This window comes from Rattus norvegicus, chromosome 5, assembly GCF_021556685.1.
Source record: "Rattus norvegicus strain SHRSP/BbbUtx chromosome 5, alternate assembly SHRSP_T2T, whole genome shotgun sequence".
In the NCBI taxonomy this organism is placed as follows: Eukaryota; Metazoa; Chordata; class Mammalia; order Rodentia; family Muridae; genus Rattus; species Rattus norvegicus.
This window is the reverse complement of record NC_141538.1, coordinates 27,869,531-27,891,638: the sequence shown is the minus strand read 5'-3', so window position 1 is coordinate 27,891,638 and position 22,108 is coordinate 27,869,531. Positions and strand designations below refer to the sequence as shown.

The window sequence follows — 22,108 nt, the reverse complement described above, 5'->3', positions numbered from 1 at the left end:
CATCGTGGTGCAGGCTTATAATCCCAGCACTTCAGAGTCAGAAAGGCAGATGTCTGAGGCTTACAAACCAGCCAGCCTTTCCTACTTAATGGGCTGTAGGCCAGTAAGAGAACCCCTCTCAAATCAAAAACAAAACTAAAACAGTAGATAGTGATGGAGGACTGACGCCCAAAGTTGACCTGTGCCCTCCACATGCATTACACTTATGTGCACATAAGCATAAATGTACTTCTGTATACACATGCATTTATACACAAATAAAGGAGGGAGAGAGAGAGAAGGGGAGGAGAGCAGAGGAGGAAGAAGGACAGAAAGACAGAGAGAGAAAGAGAGAGACAGAAACAAAGACAGATACAGAGAGAGACAGAGAGGGGATTGAAACAATTTCTTCACAGTTGAAACATTTCATACTGGTGGGGGGCTTCTTAAGACTTAGGAAGTTCCTAGATGTAGCTCTTTAAGTCTCAGGAAATAAACAACTCAGGAGTCTTAGGAAGTCACTGAAAATTACTAGATTCACAAGGTCCTTCCATCACTAGGGCTATACAAATATAAGCAGTAAGGGTGGGTTGCTAAAGAGAGGAGACTCTGATCTGTAGATCTGTCTTGCTCAGAAACTTGAACTCAATTAAAGCGATCTTCTCTTCAGACAGTCCCCAAATCAGGTGGCTCACAGTGTCTTTATGCCACTTTTTCACTTTTATGCACAATCCAGCAAGATGTTCTAGGAACATAGGGATGAAAATGTTTGGCTACAAATACAAAGGTAGACTTTTTATAGCATAGCTGCTGAGGGCCACAAAGCACTGGTCCCTCCATATGAAGCTGGACAAAAAGTTTTTCTAAAACAGTAGTTATTCTTTCATTGTGACAGAAATCATAGATGGAATCTGTTAATCTTCTTCTGGGAATTGCTTTCTGCACCTGTGTTCACAGGATTTCTGCAACTATATAAATATAAGAGATAGCCGAAAGGCAAAGAGAAAAGACCTATTTTTGACTTATGTTTCAGCAATTCCATTTCAGAATTGATTAACTCCATTGTTTTTAGGCCTGTGGTTACCCAGCACATCATGGTGGGAGCACAGAGCAAAGGAAAACTGCTCTTCTTGTGGTTTGGAATGGAAACAGAAACAGGTGGACACAGTATGTCCCCAGTGACCCAAGACCTCCCACTCTTGACCTTCTACCTCTTAAAGTTCTACTCTCTTGTAATAGCATCAAGCTGGAGCGCCATTATGTGTCTAATGGTTCAGATCATTACAAGATCCCTAATAAGTGCTAAAGGTTTAACTTTAGCTATAAACATAATGCACCAAACACTTACTGTAGAATTCCTAGAAATTACTAGAATTGAGTTTGACTTTATTTAAATAATGCTTACCACCTTTTGAACAAAAAATTAAAGCCCAGCAATAAACAATTTTAATCTAAATATATACCAAAAGGGAGTTATGGCATGTTTTATCAGGTTGGAATGTCAGTATAGTGTTAATAACCAAAAGTGATGCATTCACATTATCTATCTCATGACTGAGGCAGTGTGTGTGTGTGTGTGTGTGTGTGTGTGTGTGTGTGTGTGTGTGTGTGTATGTGTGTGTGTGTGTGTGTGTGTGCTAGTCTAGGCTGACATTAGTCTCTTTACTCCATGACAGACCTGTGACCTCAAACCCATGGACAGGCTGTGTGAATATATGCTGAGACTAGGAATGGGGTGGATAGGCCTGGCTCTTTGCCTGGTATTTGGATCCAATATGAAGCACCTCTTCTCAGTGCTCCTCTAAGTCTACATTATCTCCTTCTCAAATGGACTCTGCTGAGCAAAGAATGTTTCCTTCCTGTCATCACTTTGGGCTGCTGACAAGGGGTTAGTGGCTTCAGGATCATTAGGCTTCAAGTCTTTCTTTATGTTGCCAAGACATGAATGGAGTCCTTGAGTTGAACAAGGCTGGGATACTTGTATGATTTTTGTTTGCTTGTTTGTTTGGTGTTCGTCAGTTAGTTGTTTTTAAATGAAAGTCCTTTAAAAAAAAAGAACTATTTATTTATTTTAAGTATATGAGTACACTGTGCCTGTCTTCAGAAACACCAGAAGAGGGCATCAGATCCCATTATAGTTGTGAGCCACCATGTAGCTGTGGGAATTGAACTCAGTACCTTTGGAAGAACATAACCACCAAGCCATCTCTCCAGCCCCCTGCTTGTTTGTTTTTGATATAAGGTCTTCCTGTGTATCCCAGGCTGGCCTAGAATTTACAATTCTCCTGCCTCAGATTGTGAAATGCTGTAATTAGAGGAAAATGCTCCCAAATCTGGCTTTTTTTTAAAAAAAAAATCAATCCCTCTCTTGGTATAGCAGGGCTCCTAAACAAGGCTCAAATTGCGAAGCAGATGCTTCTGAGCATGTCGTGAGGGAAATGATCGTCAGTCAAGGTTCACCCAGGCTGGTACCGTACACTCTGCACTCCAGTCACTGTAGTGTGCTTTCATGGAAGCATGAGAAGGCACATCTATGTTAAGACATGAGGCCATGCTACATGAAGAAAAGCTTGAGGGAAAACCGTTTTTGTTGATATAAGATTCTAACTGCTCCCTTGCATGACGTCTCATGATCTTGGCCATGGATAAGGAAACATTGTATAACTTTAATATCAACATAAAAGGAGAATATGTCTGCACTGTGTGTTTTTAACATTAAAGATGTTTGTGTAGATCATGTGCTGGGCAAAAATCATTAAAATGCTGGCAAAGGAAATTGAGAATAAGAGAGGAAAATCCCTGAAGCCTAAAGGGAGTAGGCTCATGCTTCAGGCACAGCCACTTCTCAAGAGCAGCACTGGGCAAAAAGATGGATAAAATGCTTTCACATCCTTCCTCGTAGTACATAAAATGGCAAGTATTTCATGCATGTAAGAATTTTAAAAGTACCAAGCAATTCTACTTTGTTGAAATTTAATAAACTTCTAAAAGTTTATGAAACAGCAATGGCTATATTACAGAAATACAAGCTTATGTTTGATCAGTAAAAGTGACATCCTCAACAGTCAGTATCCTTTAGGCCACGTGTACCCATAAGCATGTGGAGGATAATGGAATTTTAATGGTGCAAACCCCTGATGTCTTGTAGATGACTTCTAAGGAGCTCCTCTGGATCTGGTGTCATAAATGTCTAGCAATACAAAGAAAGGTATGTACCCCTCTGTCTCTCTCTGTGTATCTCTTTGTCTCTGTCTCTGTCTCTCTGTGGCGCTCTCTCTCTCTCTCTCTCTCTCTCTCTCTCTCTCTCTCTCTTTCTCTCTCTCTCCCCCTTTTGAGATAGAGTCTTGCTATGTAACCCAGGTTGAGCTTGACCTCATGATTTTCTTATATCACCCTCCCACAAAATGTATTTTTATATACTATTCAGGGAACATTCATCTATAAATAGAGCAGATCTGCACTCAGATACAGTGGAGAAGGAACTTGCTCAAGTTCAACAAGAGGATATGTTAAAATGTGTGCTTTCTCTCTGGCAGGAACGGTCTGCATTGCTGTAGTGGGAACACAATTCTGACCTGGCCCATGCTCATTTAGGAACCCCCCTCTCCTTCTATAACAGTCATGTGTAGTTCAGATCTGTCCCCTACCCTTTATTGGATAACCTTGTGGCCTAATTCTGCAAATTAGACAAGCCTTTTCCCTGCACATAGTGACAGGTCCAGAAGGTAACACAAGTCCTGGCTTTTCAAAAATCCTCCCTTTTATTTGTGTTCAGAAAAAACAAGAAAGAAAGATGCTCTTGATTATCTTGAGATCATCGGCTGCAGGGTCAACGGCTGCCTCGGGGTTGAAGAAAATTAGAAGGAAAAACAAAACAATGAAACCCAAGAGCCATTTGTGATCTCTGGCATGCTGCAAGCTGCCAGCCCTGACTTCTCCTTCTCAGTATTGCCTAGAAGTCAAAATCCTACGCAGACTCCCTCCTCTGCAACAAGTACATGGCTCCAGCTTTAGGGGACAGCTCAAATCCCCAAACCCAAATGAGAATAGGATAAAAAGTTAATGAAATTTATCAATAATCTTCTAATCAATACAAATGTATGGGTACATATTTGTATATGTGTATTATGCATGTATGTAAATATGTATGCACATATATATGTATGTATGCATATACCATGTATGTATGATGTATGCATGCATTTATGCATGTAAGTATGCTTGTATGTAAACCTTTCATAAAATGACTAGCCATGTACCAGCAGTTACTTCAAGACAGTAACCCTGTGGGTATGTTAGATTTTTATCATATCTCTAGACATCTTAATTACTTTGCCAGAGAGAAAGGCTGGAATTAGAAAATAAATATGCCTAATGATTAGAAGAGAGGGCACAAATCTAGACATGGATTTAAAAGTCATGCAATTACTTCATGGGAAAGAAATTTCAGTCTTACACTTCTAACTAAGCTTACATCAGGACAGTTGGTTTCCAGCCCCAGGCTCTCCCTCCTCCTGTCCAGCTAACAAAGACCCTTTGTCTGGGCATGGGTTTCCCACACAAGTCAGGGGCAGTAAGCTTGGGAGTCTCACAGTTGTGTCAGACGTGATGGCGAGAACCTGGGTTCTGTGTCACCACTAAACCACTCTCATTGCATTCCTGCAGACACCTGAATTTGACATGTTATGTCATTATGCAAAATAATGAACTTCCCTTCTTAATTAAGGCAGTTGAGGTTTTGTCGCATTCGAAACAAAAATAATCATTGCTGATAAAAAAAAAAGTACAAATTTGGCCACAGACTCTTCAGACACATTAAAACAATGAGTTCGGAAGGAGGAAATAGGCTCTTTTACACTTAAACTTTTTGAAACAGCTAATGGACTGAGAGAGAGAAAGAGGGCTCCTAAGGAAATTGTTATAATTAAAAATCCCCCAGAAATGATGAGCTGGAAGAGGGCTCAGTGGGGGATTAAGTACGTGTCATACAAGTTCAAATCGCCAGGACCCATGTAAATCCAAATATGGGAGCACATGGCTGCAGTTCCAATGTTTCTGCATAGGATGAGAGGGAGAGGTGGACCAAGCCCATGCATGGGTCAGTTACTCTGGCATACTCAATAGTAAAAAATAAAGAAAAAAGAGAAACCCCTATATTAAACAAAATAGAAAGTAAAAAGTAACATTTTAGATTATCTTCTGACTTCTACATATGCCCTGTAGCGTCTCTCTCTCTCTCTCTCTCTCTCTCTCTCTCTCTCTCTCTCTCTCTCTCTCTCTCTCTGTCTCTCTCTGTCTCTCTGTCTCTCTCTCTCTCTCTCTCTCTCTCACACACACACACACACACACACACACTCACACTCATATATGAAAAGTTCAGGAAATTCCAGAAAGTTTAGAATACTGGAGCAGAGAATGCCTCAAACTCCTACCTGCCTTAAAGTGAATTTCCCTGAAACCCTGAAATGATCTATTTTAAAAAAGTTCCATTAAAGTGGTAAATAATACCTTTTCTGATTAAAGGCAGAATCACAATTACCAAAAAACGAGGAAGCAGCATCAGTTACAGCCACTCATTTGGGGAGACAGCCAGTTGTCTCTCATTTTACCATAAACTATTCCATTGAGAAACTAAGAATCAGCTTGGAACCCAGAGCCACATATGCTCGGAAGCCTTGTTACAAAAAGTGATCAGTTCCCAAAGACAGTCCACAAAAGACCACTTTGCTCCAAATGGACTGGAGGCATGGTGAGAATCATGGAGGAGACTAGAACCTGTGAACGCCCGTTGGACCTCACAATACTATTCCAAGCTCAGCAATCCAGAACGTTGACATGGCCATGCAGCATGGACGCACTGCTCCATCACTGCCTGTCTGAATCTGTACACTGCAAAATGAGGCTTCCTGGAAACCAGGGTTTGAGTAAAAGATCCATCTAATAATAAGTGGGAAACCAGACAAGTTTATATTGAAGCTTTTCCCTACGTCTATTTTCATTTTTCTTGCATTCTGCAGGTTCCAAGGGGTGCAGATATACAATGAATGTACAGTTCTGTTCCTGCATCAGTGAGGTATCTGGGTCTGGGGAAAGTTGATTTTTAATCACTGTTGGTAAAACTGCCTCCCAGGACCCCCTTGTGCAGTATGGACTGAAACCAAAAGAGGTCAGGCTCTCTGGCCCAGCAATGGAAGGGATCCGAGGCTTCCCAAAACACCTTCCTAGGAAAAGGAAACAAGCTAAGGGCAAACACAGAGAAAATAATTGTTCAAATAGAGAAACAAACTAACTAAACAAGAGCCTAAATAAATACTCACCAATAAAGTAATGGCTACAATGATATATCAATGCTCTGGGATCCTAGGCCACATTAGATATATACAGTATATACAGTAGGACACAGACAGATGCTACACAGTCATCATGCTCTCCCTCTCTTGCTAAACTTCCAGACTGGAATTCTCAATCCAATCCCTCTGGTTATGGCTGCATTTGAAGATGAAGTTTTGAAAGGACTCATTAAGGTAATACGTGGTCAGAGTGGGCTCTAAGCCAACATTTCTGATGCTCTCATAAGAAGAAATTAGGACTCAATCATAAGCAGAAGGAAGATCATGTGAAGACAAGGAGAGAGCACAGCCACCTGCATGGCAGGAGAAGCTGCAAAGATCCCGAGTGTCCCGACACATTGCTCTTAGCTCTCTCTGTCCCAGACCTGCGAGGAAAGACGTTCCTGATGTTTAAGGAACCAAGACTGCCTGGGTGTAGCTGAAGCCAATGAATCCTCATTATTCGATGTCAGAAAACCACTAGGTGTGGGCACATAGTGCGCAAAGTCCATGGAAAAGCAAGTGGAAGGTCCTTACCCTGTCGGGTACCAGTACACGTGGGTGGAGAGAGATTAGTCTTAGTCGTGGGACTGAGATGGTGACTAATGGGGATTTTAGCCTTAGAAAATCAAAGGGTCGTTAGTGTGCCAGGATCATTTGTATAGCAAATTTCAAAAACCATGCTCAGGATGGGCAGGTGGGTCACTGGTAGACCGAGCTGACACAAACAAAACTCTGGGTCTTTCTCTGAAATGTCCAAAAAATTACAAGTGGTCAAGGAGAGGGTGAAAACAGAAGGGAGAGAAAGGAAAAAAAAGCATAAAGGAGAAAAACCAAGAGCAATCTTCTTCTGTGGCATTGTCCTGAGCACCCGTACAACACACTTTACCGGGTGAGTCTAACTCTCTCGGGTGTACTGCATGCCCATAACCCTCTTTACACTCTCAAGGTGCACGTCACGGCCCCCATCAGTGTCTCTCAAAGGACCAGCATGTCACCTGTATCCTCCCAAACTTTAGCAGTTTAAAAGTCAGGTTGCAATCATGACACGAAGTTCGTCCTTTAAATCGTGTAAAGGGGACAATAGCCAAGACCCATTTTCTGTAAAACTCTAATGAAAATAATTTTATCCAATTCTGTACCCACTGAGTTTTCAATTCCTTGAGCCACAGTAAGATCTAAGTCAACCTTCTGACGCCTTCTGGCAGGCCTGTACCTTTTCATGGGCTTGGGCGAGCACTCTCTCTCCAGGTTGGAGCAGGTGTGTTTCACATACATGGCATTGTAGGAAGTGTGGGTATAGTCATTTTCATCGCTGTAGTCAGGGCCAAGTAATGTCCGGGCCCAAGTCCCCATGTCATAAGGAGGAAGAGTTCCTCCAAATTCAGAGGGCAGAAACTCAGGGTGTATTAGCTGGTGAAGGCTGTTCAAGTTGTTCCCATGTAGGAAAATCTGGAAAGGAAGAAAAATAGCCAACATAGAAAATTAAAATATGACTAACTGTTTAATCTAATATACAATTTAGCAAAGACAAATTGGAAATGTCTCTGGTGACCATGGTGTTCAAAGGGGCAATTATGTGGTGCCCATGGCTAACTCATTATAAAAGGATATTTTATTGCTTAGAAAATGGACTGTACTGATAGTCGTTTTTATAAAAGGAAGTTTAAAAATAGATTGGACATTGTTTGCCCACTACACAAATTTGTGCATTCAGTCATCTCCTGGTTATTCCTACTAAGAGTGGAACAGGAATATCAAATGCTTCAAAACTGCTCATGTTTTGGGTACCCCTTTTCTCTCCGAGAACTCTGGTCCCCTGAACCTCTCTATTCCCAATCATCTTCTTAGGCCCAACCAAGAGCACGCTCTCCCTGAATATATTATGGGCTTTTCTCCATTCTGCCTCTCCTGCCCTCTCCGGGGCCCACCCATGCTGACTCTGCATACCCTTCCTCCCATCAACTCTTCTGTATTTGATGCTTCTAGTTCTGTTCCAATTCATTCCATTGGGTCTTAGGGAGAACAAGATGATGATGTTACCCTGCTATCCAGCATACTCCTTAGTTATAGGATGGTGTGTGTGTACTAGGCAGATGCTAAGTGGTTTCTACTCAGTGTAGACCTGAGAACGTGTTGTAGGAATTCCTTCGTAGCAGTTTTCCTCTCGCCTGCATAAAGTGCTGATACCCAAACACGTTTGTGTTTCCCAAGCACACAGTCAGTGTAGAATGATCCAAACTGGGCAAAGTGAAGAGTGGGGGAAAAGCTCCCGATTTCAGTTATTTTTCGATAAATCCACAAGTCACATGTATTAAGTAGATAATTGTCACTGACTACAATTTAGAAATTGACCTTGATAGTTGACTTAAATACATCTATAATAATATTGGTTATTATACACATTTCAAGCATAAAAAATGACATGCAATGCGCAAGTTACACACAATTAACTATCCGGAGTAAGTGGTACTCAAGTGGAATACCATCAATTATGCCTGGACATGCATGCCACAGCTGGCAATGAAGAAATTTAAATATGAATTTTAAAATACCCATATTTGGGTGTCAGCGACAAACTCCTGTTTCCCCATCCTCCGGTGTTCATTAGCCTGTATTGTAAATACCACCATAAAAGGAGAAGGGGAAAGAAGGTAAGTGTGGAGCCCTTCTGAGTGTGGCAGTGCCCAGGAAAGCAATGAGCATTGCTGTTGGATATGTCTGAAAGGTAATATTAAAAAAGATTTGCTGTGAATAAACTAAAATCTTCTGGCTTTTATGAAACTCTATAGTGCATGCTGGAGTATTAGAAGCACACCAAGTCCTGCTCTGGTGTTTACTGTAAGCATTTGTATTCACACATAATCAATTCTGAAAGGACAAGATGTACTGCTTAAGGTGACTGTTCTGGGAGCCCTCCTGATCCTGCAGTCCAATCGAAAGGAACACAGATATAGGGGACTGGACCCACTTTCCTGGGTTAGGAGTTCTAGAAACTCCCTGCTTTGCTTCAGCAGACTGTGTCTACTGTAGGAGGAATTCCCACCATCCCTATAGTAGGTAGAAAATGCAAGCACTGGGAAGCCTGAAGCCATGCTGCAAACAATGTTGGACACATGGTTCTTGGTACTGTCCTGAGGAGCCTATAGAATGTCTTATAAGATGCCTGCTTCTTGGTGCTGGTGATGTCTTGTTCTAAGTTCTGTTCTTGTTTGGAAACAGGAGCTTGTCCTTCTCCAATAGTCCACTACAATGTTCTCTAAAAACTAAGCTGTATTCAAGGCTTAAGAATTAAGAATCTTCACCCACTGTCAATGGCCAAAGGGATCCCTTATTGGTGGTGATGTTCTTACAATTGTCAGGGGCAGAGCAGATAGCAGTCCCTTGTTCTTCCTAGTGTGTTGCCTATTTTGGGAGCCAAAGCTCTTTTATGCCTAGGACTCATAAAAAACAAACCAAGTGAAATCAAATCCAGGCAGCATAACATGGGAGAAGGAAGACAAACAGAGACCTGCAGACTGCCATGGCATCCACAGACCTGCCCTCTAGCACAGATGAGCTATAAACACCTGCTTGCTGACATGTCAGGCATCGTGGATGGAGGACGTCACCAGTGGCTTGCCAGTCATGTGGCCAGCCTGCAGCTGGAGCCACCACAATGTGTGAGTAGGTTGTGGTCCGGTGGGAGAGAAAGAGAAGTGGAGCAGTTTGAGCATTATGAAGAGAGATGGAACTGCAGACCTGAGGGTGGAGAGAGTAGCCTGTTGTGGGTGACCAGCCCTGCTACCTAAAATCATGGTGATGTCACTGCCCAAGCCATGACTGAGGGTGATGTCTAAGTCTGTGGCTATGCAATGGCAGGAGTTGGTGTAGATGTTTGGGGCTCATATTACCATAGGATGTCACTGTTTTAGCACAGCTTCTGGGGACCATGTGGATGTCCAAGAGCTATGCAGAACTGGCCCTGTCCATCACTATATGTGGTGCTTGGCTGCTAGCAGCACCCAGAAGAGAGGTGGAGCTGGCCTTAAGGGCAAGTGTTTGGGTTTGCCAAGTGTGGGTGAGCCAGTCCTGGGGGCATAAGGGCGGGAGAGCCAACCCTGCCATTCATCTCCATGGGGTAGCATAGGCATACAGGTGAAGCATCCCCACCCCCTGCGCCTCACTATCTCCTGCTGTTGGGAAAGGTGGCCACAGGATCATGAGCTCTGGAGAGCCGGCCCTGCTGCAACACTTGGGAGAGCAGGTCCTGAACCTCCCCTGGACAGCACAGCGGAGCCAACCCTGGTGGGTAGGGGCACAGCTGAGCCAGCCCTGAGTGGCACCTGGTGGCACCTGGCTCTGCCATTTGTCTGCTCAGAGGTGATGGTGGTGGTGGTGGTGGTGTGTGAAGGGGGGAGGGGTGACCCCTTCCTGCCTCATCCCTCACCACCTGAAGCAGTCAGGAGAGCTGGCCCTGGGGTCATGAGAAGAGTTGAGCTGGCCCTGTCCCTCACTGCTGCACCCTCAGGAAAGCAGAGCCTGCACCCTACCTGGGCAGCACAGTAGAGCAGGCGAGCCAGCCTCCAGGGTAAGAGCAGGAGAGATTTGGCCCCATTGCTTGACTTTTGTGAAGTGGCATGGCTGAGGGGGTGATGTCCTTTTCTCCCTGCTCCCTGCCACTTGTGGTAATCAGGGGATCTGAACCCAAGGGAATGAGAGCAAGAGAACTGGCCCTGCCTCCTGCTGATGTTAGCATTGAGTGACCTAGCCAGAGCTGTGTCAGCTCTAGCACCCAGGCCCAGGTCCAGGTCTCTGAGAGTGTCCATCCCCAAATCTATATCATCTGTGAATGGTTGGGACTCATGACAGGGCCAGTCCTGCTGACCCAAAGCTGCAGGATCTTCATGACGCAGGGTAACAACATAATAACTGGGAGGTGTCCCAATAAGGATCCAATATTGATGGTGTCACAGAAGCCAGAGAACTTGGACCAGAATAATGACTCATTGCAGTGAACATTTGTGAATGAAGATGTGTGGACAGAGGGACACACTGTGGGTCAGACCATGGCATATTATAGCTTCCTCCATCAGATGCTGTCTGTGCTTTTTGTTGTTTGTTTGATTGATTGAGTGTGTGCATGTGCATGTAAGTGTGTGTGTGTGTGTGTGTGTGTGTGTGTGTGTGTGCAGAGAATTTCATATCATCAGCTACATAACTATAGATATCTTAGTTTGATTGGGATGACCATGCTGCTGTGTATTTATATATTAAACAGTTGCACCGTGTTCCTTAAACACATACCATGTTACTTGTCAAGTATGTTTTAGTAAAGCTAGTGGGGGGAAAAGACAAAGAGGGAAAAAGCAACTGAAGTCACCAAGTGTCTGGCACATGACTGGCGTTATGAATACGTTTTTATATAGAGTCTCACTAACTTGCTCCGAAGAGTCTGAGGTACGGGAGCTAATCTCCTCACACAACGAACAGGAAAGCCAGGCTCAGAGTAGTGATCGGATGCCTGTCACTCTGCTGTAGAGGATGTCATGCTATCTTGACTCTGATGAAAGAGGCTGGCTTCTCAAATGTTGACTGATGTCGTTATAACAAGCATTCTTCTGAAGATTATTACATTCAACAAACAGTGTTTTCAACCTTACAGATGATGAATCTGGCAGTTACCAAGATCCATGAGAGAAAAAAAAAAACATAAAGAACCACTTTTCACAGTCATGATACGGGGCAAAATGCTAGCTACTGACATAGTCCATGAACAAGAAGCAGCAACTGGGCGAGTGCCTATAATCCCAGAATTCCAGACACAGAGGTAGGAGCTCTAAGACTTTAAGGCTAGGGACTGGAGGGATGGCTCAGCACGTAAGAGCACTTGTTGCTACTGCAGAAGATCCAATTCTGTTTCCAGTACCCATGAGGTAGCTCACAATTTTCTGTAACTCCAGTCCCATGGTATCTGATTCCCTCTCTTGGCCTCATGGTTTACTCTATGCTGTTGTACATATGGATACACACATCCAGGAAAATCAGTATACATAAAGTAATAATAAATAAATCTTTGAAAAAGAATAGTGGCTAGCCTGTGTTACGTATTAAGACCTAACCCCCCCACACAAACAAACATATCCCACAAAAACAAGAGCCAAATCAAATAGGAGCAGGGTGTGGCTTCATGCACTATTCCTAAAGGCATTTGTAGCAAATTTGGCACCTGGTGTTTGAGTGCCTTCGAAGTTTCTTTTGGTTTGTCTGGTGCTCAGAAAAGAGCTCATTCTACACGATTATTGATTAAACACGGGTTATTTGCAAACTCCTGCTAAGGCGCAAATGTTCAAAAGTTGCACAACAATGGTGAAAGCTATAGGCAGGGGGTGAAGGGGGGTGTGCACACAGAAAAGCACCAACCCGCTGAGGAGCCTTTCTCCCCCATTTAGAATTTAAAAGACACTTCTTTCTCATTACCCGTTTTCTTGTCTTGTCTTTGAGGAATGGCTTGATGAGCGTGTACAGGGCATGGATGTACCAGGGCTGGTTGACAAAATGGACTCCTCCAAAGCGAGCAGGAAAGCTGTCCTGGGAAGGGAATACAAAGAGTGAGAGAGCACGTCAGTTACTGCCACTCAGTACAGCAGCACCTTAGGGGACAGCCTCTGGCAGAAGTCCCCACTTCCAGAGAAAGAAAGGGCTCGGATGCTCAGCTCCTGGCCTGGTTACCTTCCCCTGACTTCCTCTCTCATTCCTCCTCCCCCACCCCCCACTGCACAGCCTAATGTGTCCAGGCTAATCTTCCCAAAGGGCAGTGACTGACTCATCTAGGCGCAGAGAAGTACATGTGACCCAGACCATTAGAAGTCGGAATTTTTCATGGCATTGTATAACCTCGCTTCAGTTCCTGGTGGCTCTGAGTACAGCTCTGTCTCTGCTCTCCCTCCATTTTCTCTCCATCGTATTGTGTCAACTTGATAATAGTCCAGAGCTTGGACTTGCTGGGTGAGTGAGCAGGCTGCACAAGAAAGGGTTGTACAATGTCCCATAGGATCTAAGACGAGGTTCTCTCATGACACTGGTCTGACAGTATAAACTGTTGGTCACTTTCTGGATCCACCCTGGAAGCAGATCCTCAAGGAAAGATAATGTTGTGTGAATGTTGGTTGACCTCCCTCACAGAACAAGAGCCCCATCCTCTGCACAGTTTGCAAATATCAAGCCAAAACGGCGTTTTTTAAAATGGCTCTTAGTTTGGAATCCAGACCAGAACAGGAGTCTGTGACTTGTGACCTAGTAAACCTCTCTGAGACTTAGGGGTCCACAGGAGGAGGGATCTTGGGGAGGAAGTCTTGATGTGTGGTTTCAGCAGACTGGGTTTGTTACTACTAATGACATTTAGAAAGGGAAACACCTAAATTCTTTTTGGCCCACCAAAAAGTCAGTGAGGTTCATTGCAACAAACGTCTTGTAACATGTTAGCAAGACAAGAAGCAGGCAGCTAAGCATTCTCTCTGGGTGTAAAAAATACCGTGCCTGGATCACTCTTAACATCATAATGAGAGGGCTATTCATTTTTCCAGAACTCTCTGTATCTACAGGATTCCAAGGCATCTGCCACAAGGAGACCTGGTTCCAATGAAAGTATGTGGAACTGAACTTAAAGGCTGACATTTGAAAATCTTAAAAATAACTTCTATTCTAGCTAGACATTTTACAAAATAGGAAATAATGGAATGTTTTTTTTCTTTTTTCTTTTTTTTTTTTTTTTTGGTTCTTTTTTTCGGAGCTGGGGATCGAACCCAGTCTTTTTTTTTTTTTTTCGGAGCTGGGGACCGAACCCAGGGACCTTGCGCTTCCTAGTCAAGCGCTCTACCACTGAGCTAAATCCCCAACCCCAATGGAATGTTTTGAGGGTTAAACTAGAGAATCTCAGTTTATTCATTCAGTTCATCCATCTTGAGTTTTTGGAACTCAATGGAACCATGACTGAGTAAAGGGATTGGCAGATGACATTACCAAAGGAGATCTGGTGCAAATGCATTTTCATTCTGTGAAGGAGAGTGGAAGGGGCACAGGAAACAGTGTACTACAGGGAGGCCTGGCTGTCATTCAGTGCCCAGTAAGGCTCAGTGAGGGTAGTTTCCTTCACTGTAGGAGCAGCCAGTCGATCATCTCTCTGTGCGTGTGAGCACTTTCTCACCCACACTCGTCAAGGTAGACTTGGTGATCTTCTACATTTGATTGCAGAAAGATCCAAGCTATAAATAAGGGGTGTGTGTGTGTGTGTGTGTGTGTGTGTGTGTGTGTGTGTATGAGTGTGTGTATGTGTGTGTACGTGTGTGTACATGTCTGTGTGTGTGCGCATGCTCGTGTCTGTGTCTATGTGTGTGTGTATGAGTGTGTGTGTGCGCACGCGCGCATGTGTGTACGTGTCTGTGTGTATGAGTGTGTATGTGAGTGTGTGTGTGTGTGTGTGTACGTGTGTGTGTAAGGGAGTTGGGGCTTTGTTTGTGCTACACTTTGAACACAGGACCTTTATTAGGCTAGGCAAGCTCTGTATCAACAAGCTACTCCCTCGACAATGCTGTCCTTTTATGCCTAGTCCAAGACCCAGGAATAGTTTTGGTTCCTTGAAAACATGAGGCTGCCCCTGCAAGCTCTTTCTCTCTAAGACGGGCTACACCTCAGGTTCCTTCTTTTTGGTTCTTTTGATCTCTTATTCAGAAACATAACTTACATGATGAATGTGAGTTCTCAGAGGCTATAGAAAAAAAACAGGAATGGGGCATTTATTCATAAAACTAAACTTTACTCTGTGTGTGTGGTTTTATTTTTACTGTAACTAATAAGAATCTTTATGTTTCTTCCAATAATCTTTTGTATTCTGTATTTTTATGTTAGTAAAGTGGAAGAAAATGCTGAAAATTACTCAAGAGACAGTAGGAAAAAAATCATAATAACAATATTAACTTTTAAAAATACCTGGAGATATTTAGTTTTAGCCTACAAAACCTCAATCATCAAAGACATCAAAAACTGGCCCCTGTCTGTGCCAAGGGAGATTGAAAAGAAGCCATCTCTCTTAGCAACTGTAAGTTCTCTCTAATTGACTCGGGGTCAGGTCTGTGCCAGAGAGACTGTGCAAGTTTGTACTGCCCTCCCACAAATCAGCTAATGAAAACGTGCAAACAAAACCACATGAACCTGAGTCTTGGAGTTTTGAGCTTGGGTTCAAGCAGAAACAGTCATTTTTCTTCAAGTCTCTCCCATAACGTTCAAATGAGAGGTTCTCCTGTTTGGTAACTACCATACGCAAATGTTTTGGGCAGAGACTGGCTGTGTATTTATTGTGGGGGGAGCTGCAGAGGGAGAATGTTAAATAAGAAACCTATTACTATAGTTTGAAACTGGAATGTCCTGTAAGGTCTCATGTCTTGATCCCTGGTTCTCTCAGGTCATAGGGATGTTTTGAGATGCTGTGGAGCGTGAGTAGAATGCTAGGGTGAGCCTTCGAAGGATGCAGGCTAACCCCACTTCCGCTTTGGACGATACTATCAGAGTCTGTCAATCAGGCTGGAGAGATGGCTAAGTAATTAAGAGCACTGACTTCTCTTCCAGTGGTCCTGAGTTCAATTCTCAGCAGCTACATGGTGGCTCACAACCATCTGTAATGGAAAACTGATGCCCTCTTCTGGTGTGTCTGAAGTGTACTCATATATGCATAAAATACAGTGTACTCATATATACATAAAATAAGTAAATAGATCTTTAAAAAAATGAATCTGTCAATCTTTGGACACCACAGTTCAAGGTAATCCAGCCACTAAGCCTTGCTCTTTGCTATAGTGTTTTCTCTGAACTTGTTAGCAAAATGAATTCTTCCTCCCATGATGTCTTGGCAGGAATTCTGTCACAGCACAGTAATGAGGAGAAAATGACAAACACAACAAGCTTTCAGTCAGCACCTGCCAGTTTGACCCCCTTGGCTGATCACATGAGCCAACTGCAGGCAAAGGGGGAGTTATCATCACACTCAGGCATCTCCCACAATCCAAAGGGACTTCATGAAGGTGCATGCCCAGAACAGATCTCAAGTGGGTTAGCCTTGGTTCCCATCATGCTTTGCCCTCCCCCATCATTTAGCATGTTCTACATGCTCATTATACCAAACACTGGGCTGCACTGGGTAAACTGGACTTGCCTTATATAGTCACCTACCTTTCCAACTTCAGCATTATCTGTGTTAACACTTTAGCAAAGGCAGCCTAAACTGTCAACCGAGTGAAGCTAAAACTAAATAAGCAGCATTTGGGCATGAGGCATGCTATAAAAGCCCCAGGGAAGATCCAGAACCTTCACCACATCCATAGTCAGCAACTCCTGTCACCAATACCTAGGATGTAGATGATGATGGTCTCTGTGAAGACCATTTGGAGAGTCAGGTCTTCCCCCAAACTTGCATAAAAGTGATGGCTTCTTTTCCTTCTCCACTGAGAACTTCTATTTATGTATTTATAAAATATTCCACCCAACAGGAGAATACATTTCCTTTACACATTTGCATGGGGGAATACACCAAGGCAGACCATAAAAAATTCTAAAGTCAAATAAATGCAGTCACAAAACTATATCCAAAACTGAAAAGAGAGTCAAACCAGAAACCAGAAACATCTCAAAGAATTGGAAACAAAACCACAAGATTCTCCACACAGGACACAGCTAGCTTGCTGCCCGCAGGGAGATCTGCCAAACTGAACGCATTTTGGACAAAAGACAAGGGGCTTCAAATCAATAATGGGAAGCCCACTGGACTTTGGAGACGAAAACAAAGCCACAGCCAGGAACAGAAAGGAAACCATGAAAACAAGAACAGAAATCAGTGGTATTTAAGATGGAAAAATGGCCAAGAAGATCAATGAAACCAAGACTTGGTTCATTGAGAAGGTATATAAAACTATCCAGCCTTTTATCAAGACTGACAAAGAAGGATACAACAACATACCATTGTCAGCAACAAAACTGTGTTTGTCACACAGCTTCAAAGGGAGAGTTGGGGACAGAAATACAGTCCTACATGGGGATGTGGCAACCTAGAGGACAGGAATCACTCTTGAATTTCAAACTGCCCCAGGTCATCAAGAAACAGGTAATTTGAATATCTCTCTAATTACTAAGGAAATTAAAATTGTCAAAAAAATAATTCTTTAGGCTTATGTAGGAAAAATCCAATTCCATACAATCTCTTTCAAAAAATAAAAGGAACATTTTTCAATTCATTTATGAAGCTGATGTCAAGACAGGACAAGAATGATACTAGCAAATCAAACTACCAAGCGCTATTCAAACTATTACTCATGAGTGCAAATGAAAAATCCTTCACAGTGTATTGGCAAATGGGACCTAGCAATTTATGCAAAGAAGTATATACATTATGACTAAGTAAGGTTTACTCTAACCTACAAGTCTGGAACAATATCAAAATAAGTCATAATTGTATTAACATCTTCTAGTTTTTATACCTGGTACTTTAACCTATGGGGTCTTCCCGTCCCGGGAGGGGTTGTCACAGTTATGAGTGAGGAAGCCAATGAGGAGCCTGGGAACTGTCTTCTTACAGGTGGATGAATCGCTCCATCTCCCTACTAGCTTCTTTCTTGGGCCTTTGAACTCTGCATTGCTGGTCCTTTGCATGTAGCAGTCCAGGTTCGGAACCCAGACTACTGGTGAAGACCCCATACCGGGGAGTCCTTGAAATTATTCAAACTATCCTATCTTAAGCCACTGTAGGCTCCTTTCTCTTCCTTAATCATTCATTACTGTGAAAAATGCCCAAGCTTTCTGTCACTTTTAGAAAACAAAAGTGTCTATATTCAAGAGGTAGGACTAGGCAAAGAGACTAGACGTGACTAGTAGACTTGGATCAAAAGCATGATCTATACAACATAGGAAACAAAAGTAGGTCTAGAATGAAAATACAGCAGTACTAGAAGAACAGGATTATATAATTCGATTAATATATGTACAAAGCCTTGGAGGAACACTTCACTAAACATACAGATGTTTCATAAGCACAAGAGATAAGCTCTACACCATTAATCATGAGCAAACTGTACCAGAGAACCACACTCCAAACCTATCAGAATGGTGTTAAAAATAACGACCACTTTGGGGGCCAGCAAGCTATCCCAGTGATGACGCAGCTTGCTGCACAAGCATAAGAACTCAAGTTCAAACGAGTGGCACCAACATAAAATGCCACATAGAGCCATATTTGAGCCTGGAACTTGGTAGTGTGGAGGGCAGAGACAGAAGGATTGCTGAGGTTACTGGCCTGGGGATCTACTGAAAACAGTGAGGCATTTAACATCTTCTTCCAGGCTTTCGTGTAGGCAAATATGTGTTCTCACATGTGCATACACATGCACACATATATACAGAAAACCACCATATATATATACATATATATATATATTTCAAAATGCTGGTAAAGATAAGATTTAGAGGAATGAAGTTAGTCATTTATTAATAGGGGATAGAAGAAAATTGCCCATTTTCATAGTCATTTTAGCATATCACCAACCAAATGTTTTATAATTATTTAGCCCAGAGAAATTAAGATTTATTTCCATAAAAATCTGATATGTGCATAGAAGTCTTATTTGAGGTAGTCAGAGTGAACACAACCAACACATATTTAAATAAGTGACCAAACAAACCATTGTGTCCATACCATGGGATACCAGTCACCAACAAAAGGTAAAATTAATGCTATGTGCAATAACCCAAGTTTCTCAGGTGTGTGTGTTTATGTTAAGCATGGTAGTGCACACCTTTAATCCAAGCATTCAGCAGGAGGGTATATCTGGATTTCTGTGAGTTCAAGACCAGCTTAATCTGCATAGTGGTTCAAGGTCAGGCTGAGTTATATAGTGAGACTCTTGTCTCAAAAAATATTCTCTGAAGTTATATACTTGCAGGATTTCATTTTGTGGTATTCTTGAAATGTAAAACTTAAGAGGTGGGTAGAGGGCTAGGGGTAGGAGTGGCTTGGAAAAGGGAACATGAACAGTCCTTATGGTGATGGGATGCCCTGGACTTTTGAACACAAGAGAAAGACTGCTGTTTCTGCCCACTTAGAATATTGACAATGAACAAAAATCCAAGTAAAGCACTGAGTTCAGGATCTTCTATTTTCTCTGGGTGTCATAGATAGAGTTCAGGGGTTCTTGACATCTCTTAGTTGCCCATCGGTTTTAATGGCCACACTGTCCACACTTTACTTCCACACTAGCACCGTTCTTCAAATGTTACTTAGCTGCCTTGTTGTGTGTTTGATCAAACTTTAGGGACACCCTGGAAGAGGTCAAAGCGTTTTGTTTTTCTTTTGCTGATGATCAAGCATTGTTGTTCCTAATGGCTGTGGGTTGCTTTTCCTGCAGATCATACAGCACTTATTGGAGCTGTTGGTAAGTCTTAGAATGCCTGTAGGCTCAGGAACTTTACAACATTATTCAAAAACACATCTAAACCCAAAAACCACTTAGCCTTCAGAAGCTTCGGGAGCCATACTCTCTAGCTCTCAGCTGCCTGGTTCTCTTCCTCATGCTTTCATAGGAAAACTAAAACAAGACTACTAAAGTTCAGAAAACAGATGACTCACCTCCTCGCTTAAGATGCTGCTAAAATATAAATGCAAAACAGAGAGGGCATACCACAAAAGCTCTCCTCTTACTACGGTCTCCTTCCTAAGTGTCCTCTGGGTCTAATCTTCATTCATATAGCTGCACATATGGAGTTCTACAGGCACAGCAAGGACACGGCCTGCACTTAGATTTTGTTTATTCCCCCCATGCATGCCCTACCAATGACATCTACTTCTCACTTCAAAGCGGGAGGAGAAAACATCTTTAGCAATGCAAATTGGCTTCATTGATGCAAGGGAGCCTGTAAAAATGCCATATTGCATGATGATGGATTTCTATCATGCCACATAGCAATCATTAGTGTAGAAATAACTATGCATGCGTTTGCAAAGAAACGAAGAACTCATGCAAAAGCTGTGCGTGATAGTAGATTTACATGTCAGCAATCAGTGTGAGAGAGCAGACAGAATATGCTCACCAGCAGGAAGACTGGCAATGGTGCATCTGACCACACAGTGTGGCTTGTCTCAGGGTTTCCTGCAGGGTAGTGCTAACCTCTAAGAAGCTATGCCAATTCAATGTTGTCTTGGGTTCAAAGGTAAAAAGGGTATTTCTGAATACTGAGATCAGTGTGTGCTGGGGGTAGTTTCCTCTGTGTCTTAATACAAAATAGCTCTCCCAATGAGCAAATCTGTCCTCTGCCAAACAAATGAGGTCTGCTGATGAAGCTGAGATTACAATTTAAACAACACTCCTTGACCTTCATTTTTCAATTGCATGAGGATCTCCAGTTCAGGAAGAAATGCTAAACTACCCTACAAAGGCAAAAGTAGAAGGTGCAGGGTGTACCAAAGACATCCATTCAGTAAGTTCACTGTCCAAGAAGAAACAAGTGACTGTGCCTTCTGTGAAGGAAAGATATGACCTTAGGCTCAGCGGCCATGCTTTTTTGGGTGTTCTCCAGAGAAGAGAGTTTAAATAGTCAATAACTAAGTATTAAGAGCAGGAGAATGGGGATTGGGGATTTAGCTCAGCGGTAGAGCACTTGCCTAGCAAGTGCAAGGCCCTGGGTTTGGTCCCCAGCTCCGAAGAAAAGAAAAAAAAAAGAGCAGGAGAATGTTCATGTCCTGCTGTGGTCAAATTTTAAAAAGCCTTCTATAAATGACCCAGTCAGGCCAGATATGGTGGTGCACATCTACAATCCTAGCATTTGGGAGGCTGAGGCAGGAGGATTACATGGTCAGCCTGAGCTATAGAAAGAAAGTTGGAATCCAAAAATTGAACCATTCTGATTGGGGTAAGATGAAATTTTAAAGTTGTTTTGATTTGCATTTTTAATTATTAAACATGATGAACATTTCTTACATACTTCATTGCAGCCAGTTATGATATGTCTATAGCTAGATTTCTATTACTCATTATCTTAGAGATCCATAGCCAACTTCTGGGTGGCTCATTTGTTTTCTTGAATCTTTCTTGAATTCCTTATGCATTTTGGATATTACCTATGTTGGATGTATAGCTGTTAAAGATCCTCTTCCATACAACAAATGGGTTTCTTTCTAGCTTATTTTCCAAACTGAACAGAAGCTTTTCAGGTTCGTGAGGCCCCAGTTGTCAATTGCTGGTTTTTATTCCTAAGGAAATGGATCCCTGTGCAAAAAGTCCTTTCCTACACCTTTATCTGGTAGTGTACTTACTATTTTCTTTCAGCAGTTTTACTGTTTCAGGCTTGGGGTTGCTATCTTAGAGCTACTTAGAGTTATTTTGTGTAGGGTGGTATCTATGTGTCTAATTCCTAAACATATGGGCATCCAGTTTTCTCAACAAAATTTATTTAAGGTGCTATCTTTTCTCTAATGTATTCTTTTGACTGTTTCCCTAAATATCAGATGTCTGTAGTTACATATACTACTTGGGCCATCAGTTCTGTTCGGTGTGTGTTTTTGTGTCAATACCACACTGCTTTTATTACCATAGCTTTGTAATATATCTTAAAATCTGAAATGGTAATCTTTTTATTATACTTTTCTGATTATATATGAATTTAAAGATTTTAATACTTTTTCTATTTCTGTGATAAATGTGGTTATTTTTATTGGGATTGTAGTGTAAATTGCTTTTGGTAGAATGGTGACAGCTAGATTTATTTAGGTATTAGGATAACTATGT

The 22,108-nt window shown here is 42.4% G+C and overlaps 1 protein-coding gene across 3 annotated transcripts in view; it reads right to left on the bottom strand.

Annotated features, from left to right (window-relative positions):
• The window catches only part of Clvs1 (clavesin 1), a 195,906-nt gene that overhangs the window by 15,653 nt on the left and 158,145 nt on the right, over positions 1–22,108 (bottom strand). For all 3 annotated transcript variants that reach the window (NM_001108969.2, NM_001428688.1, NM_001428689.1), the window contains 2 exons: positions 12,768–12,878; positions 7,525–7,760 (listed from right to left, as the gene is read on the bottom strand). In NM_001108969.2, coding sequence (NP_001102439.1) covers positions 7,525–7,760; positions 12,768–12,878 — 347 coding nt within the window. The remainder of the gene's footprint in view (positions 1–7,524; positions 7,761–12,767; positions 12,879–22,108) is intronic.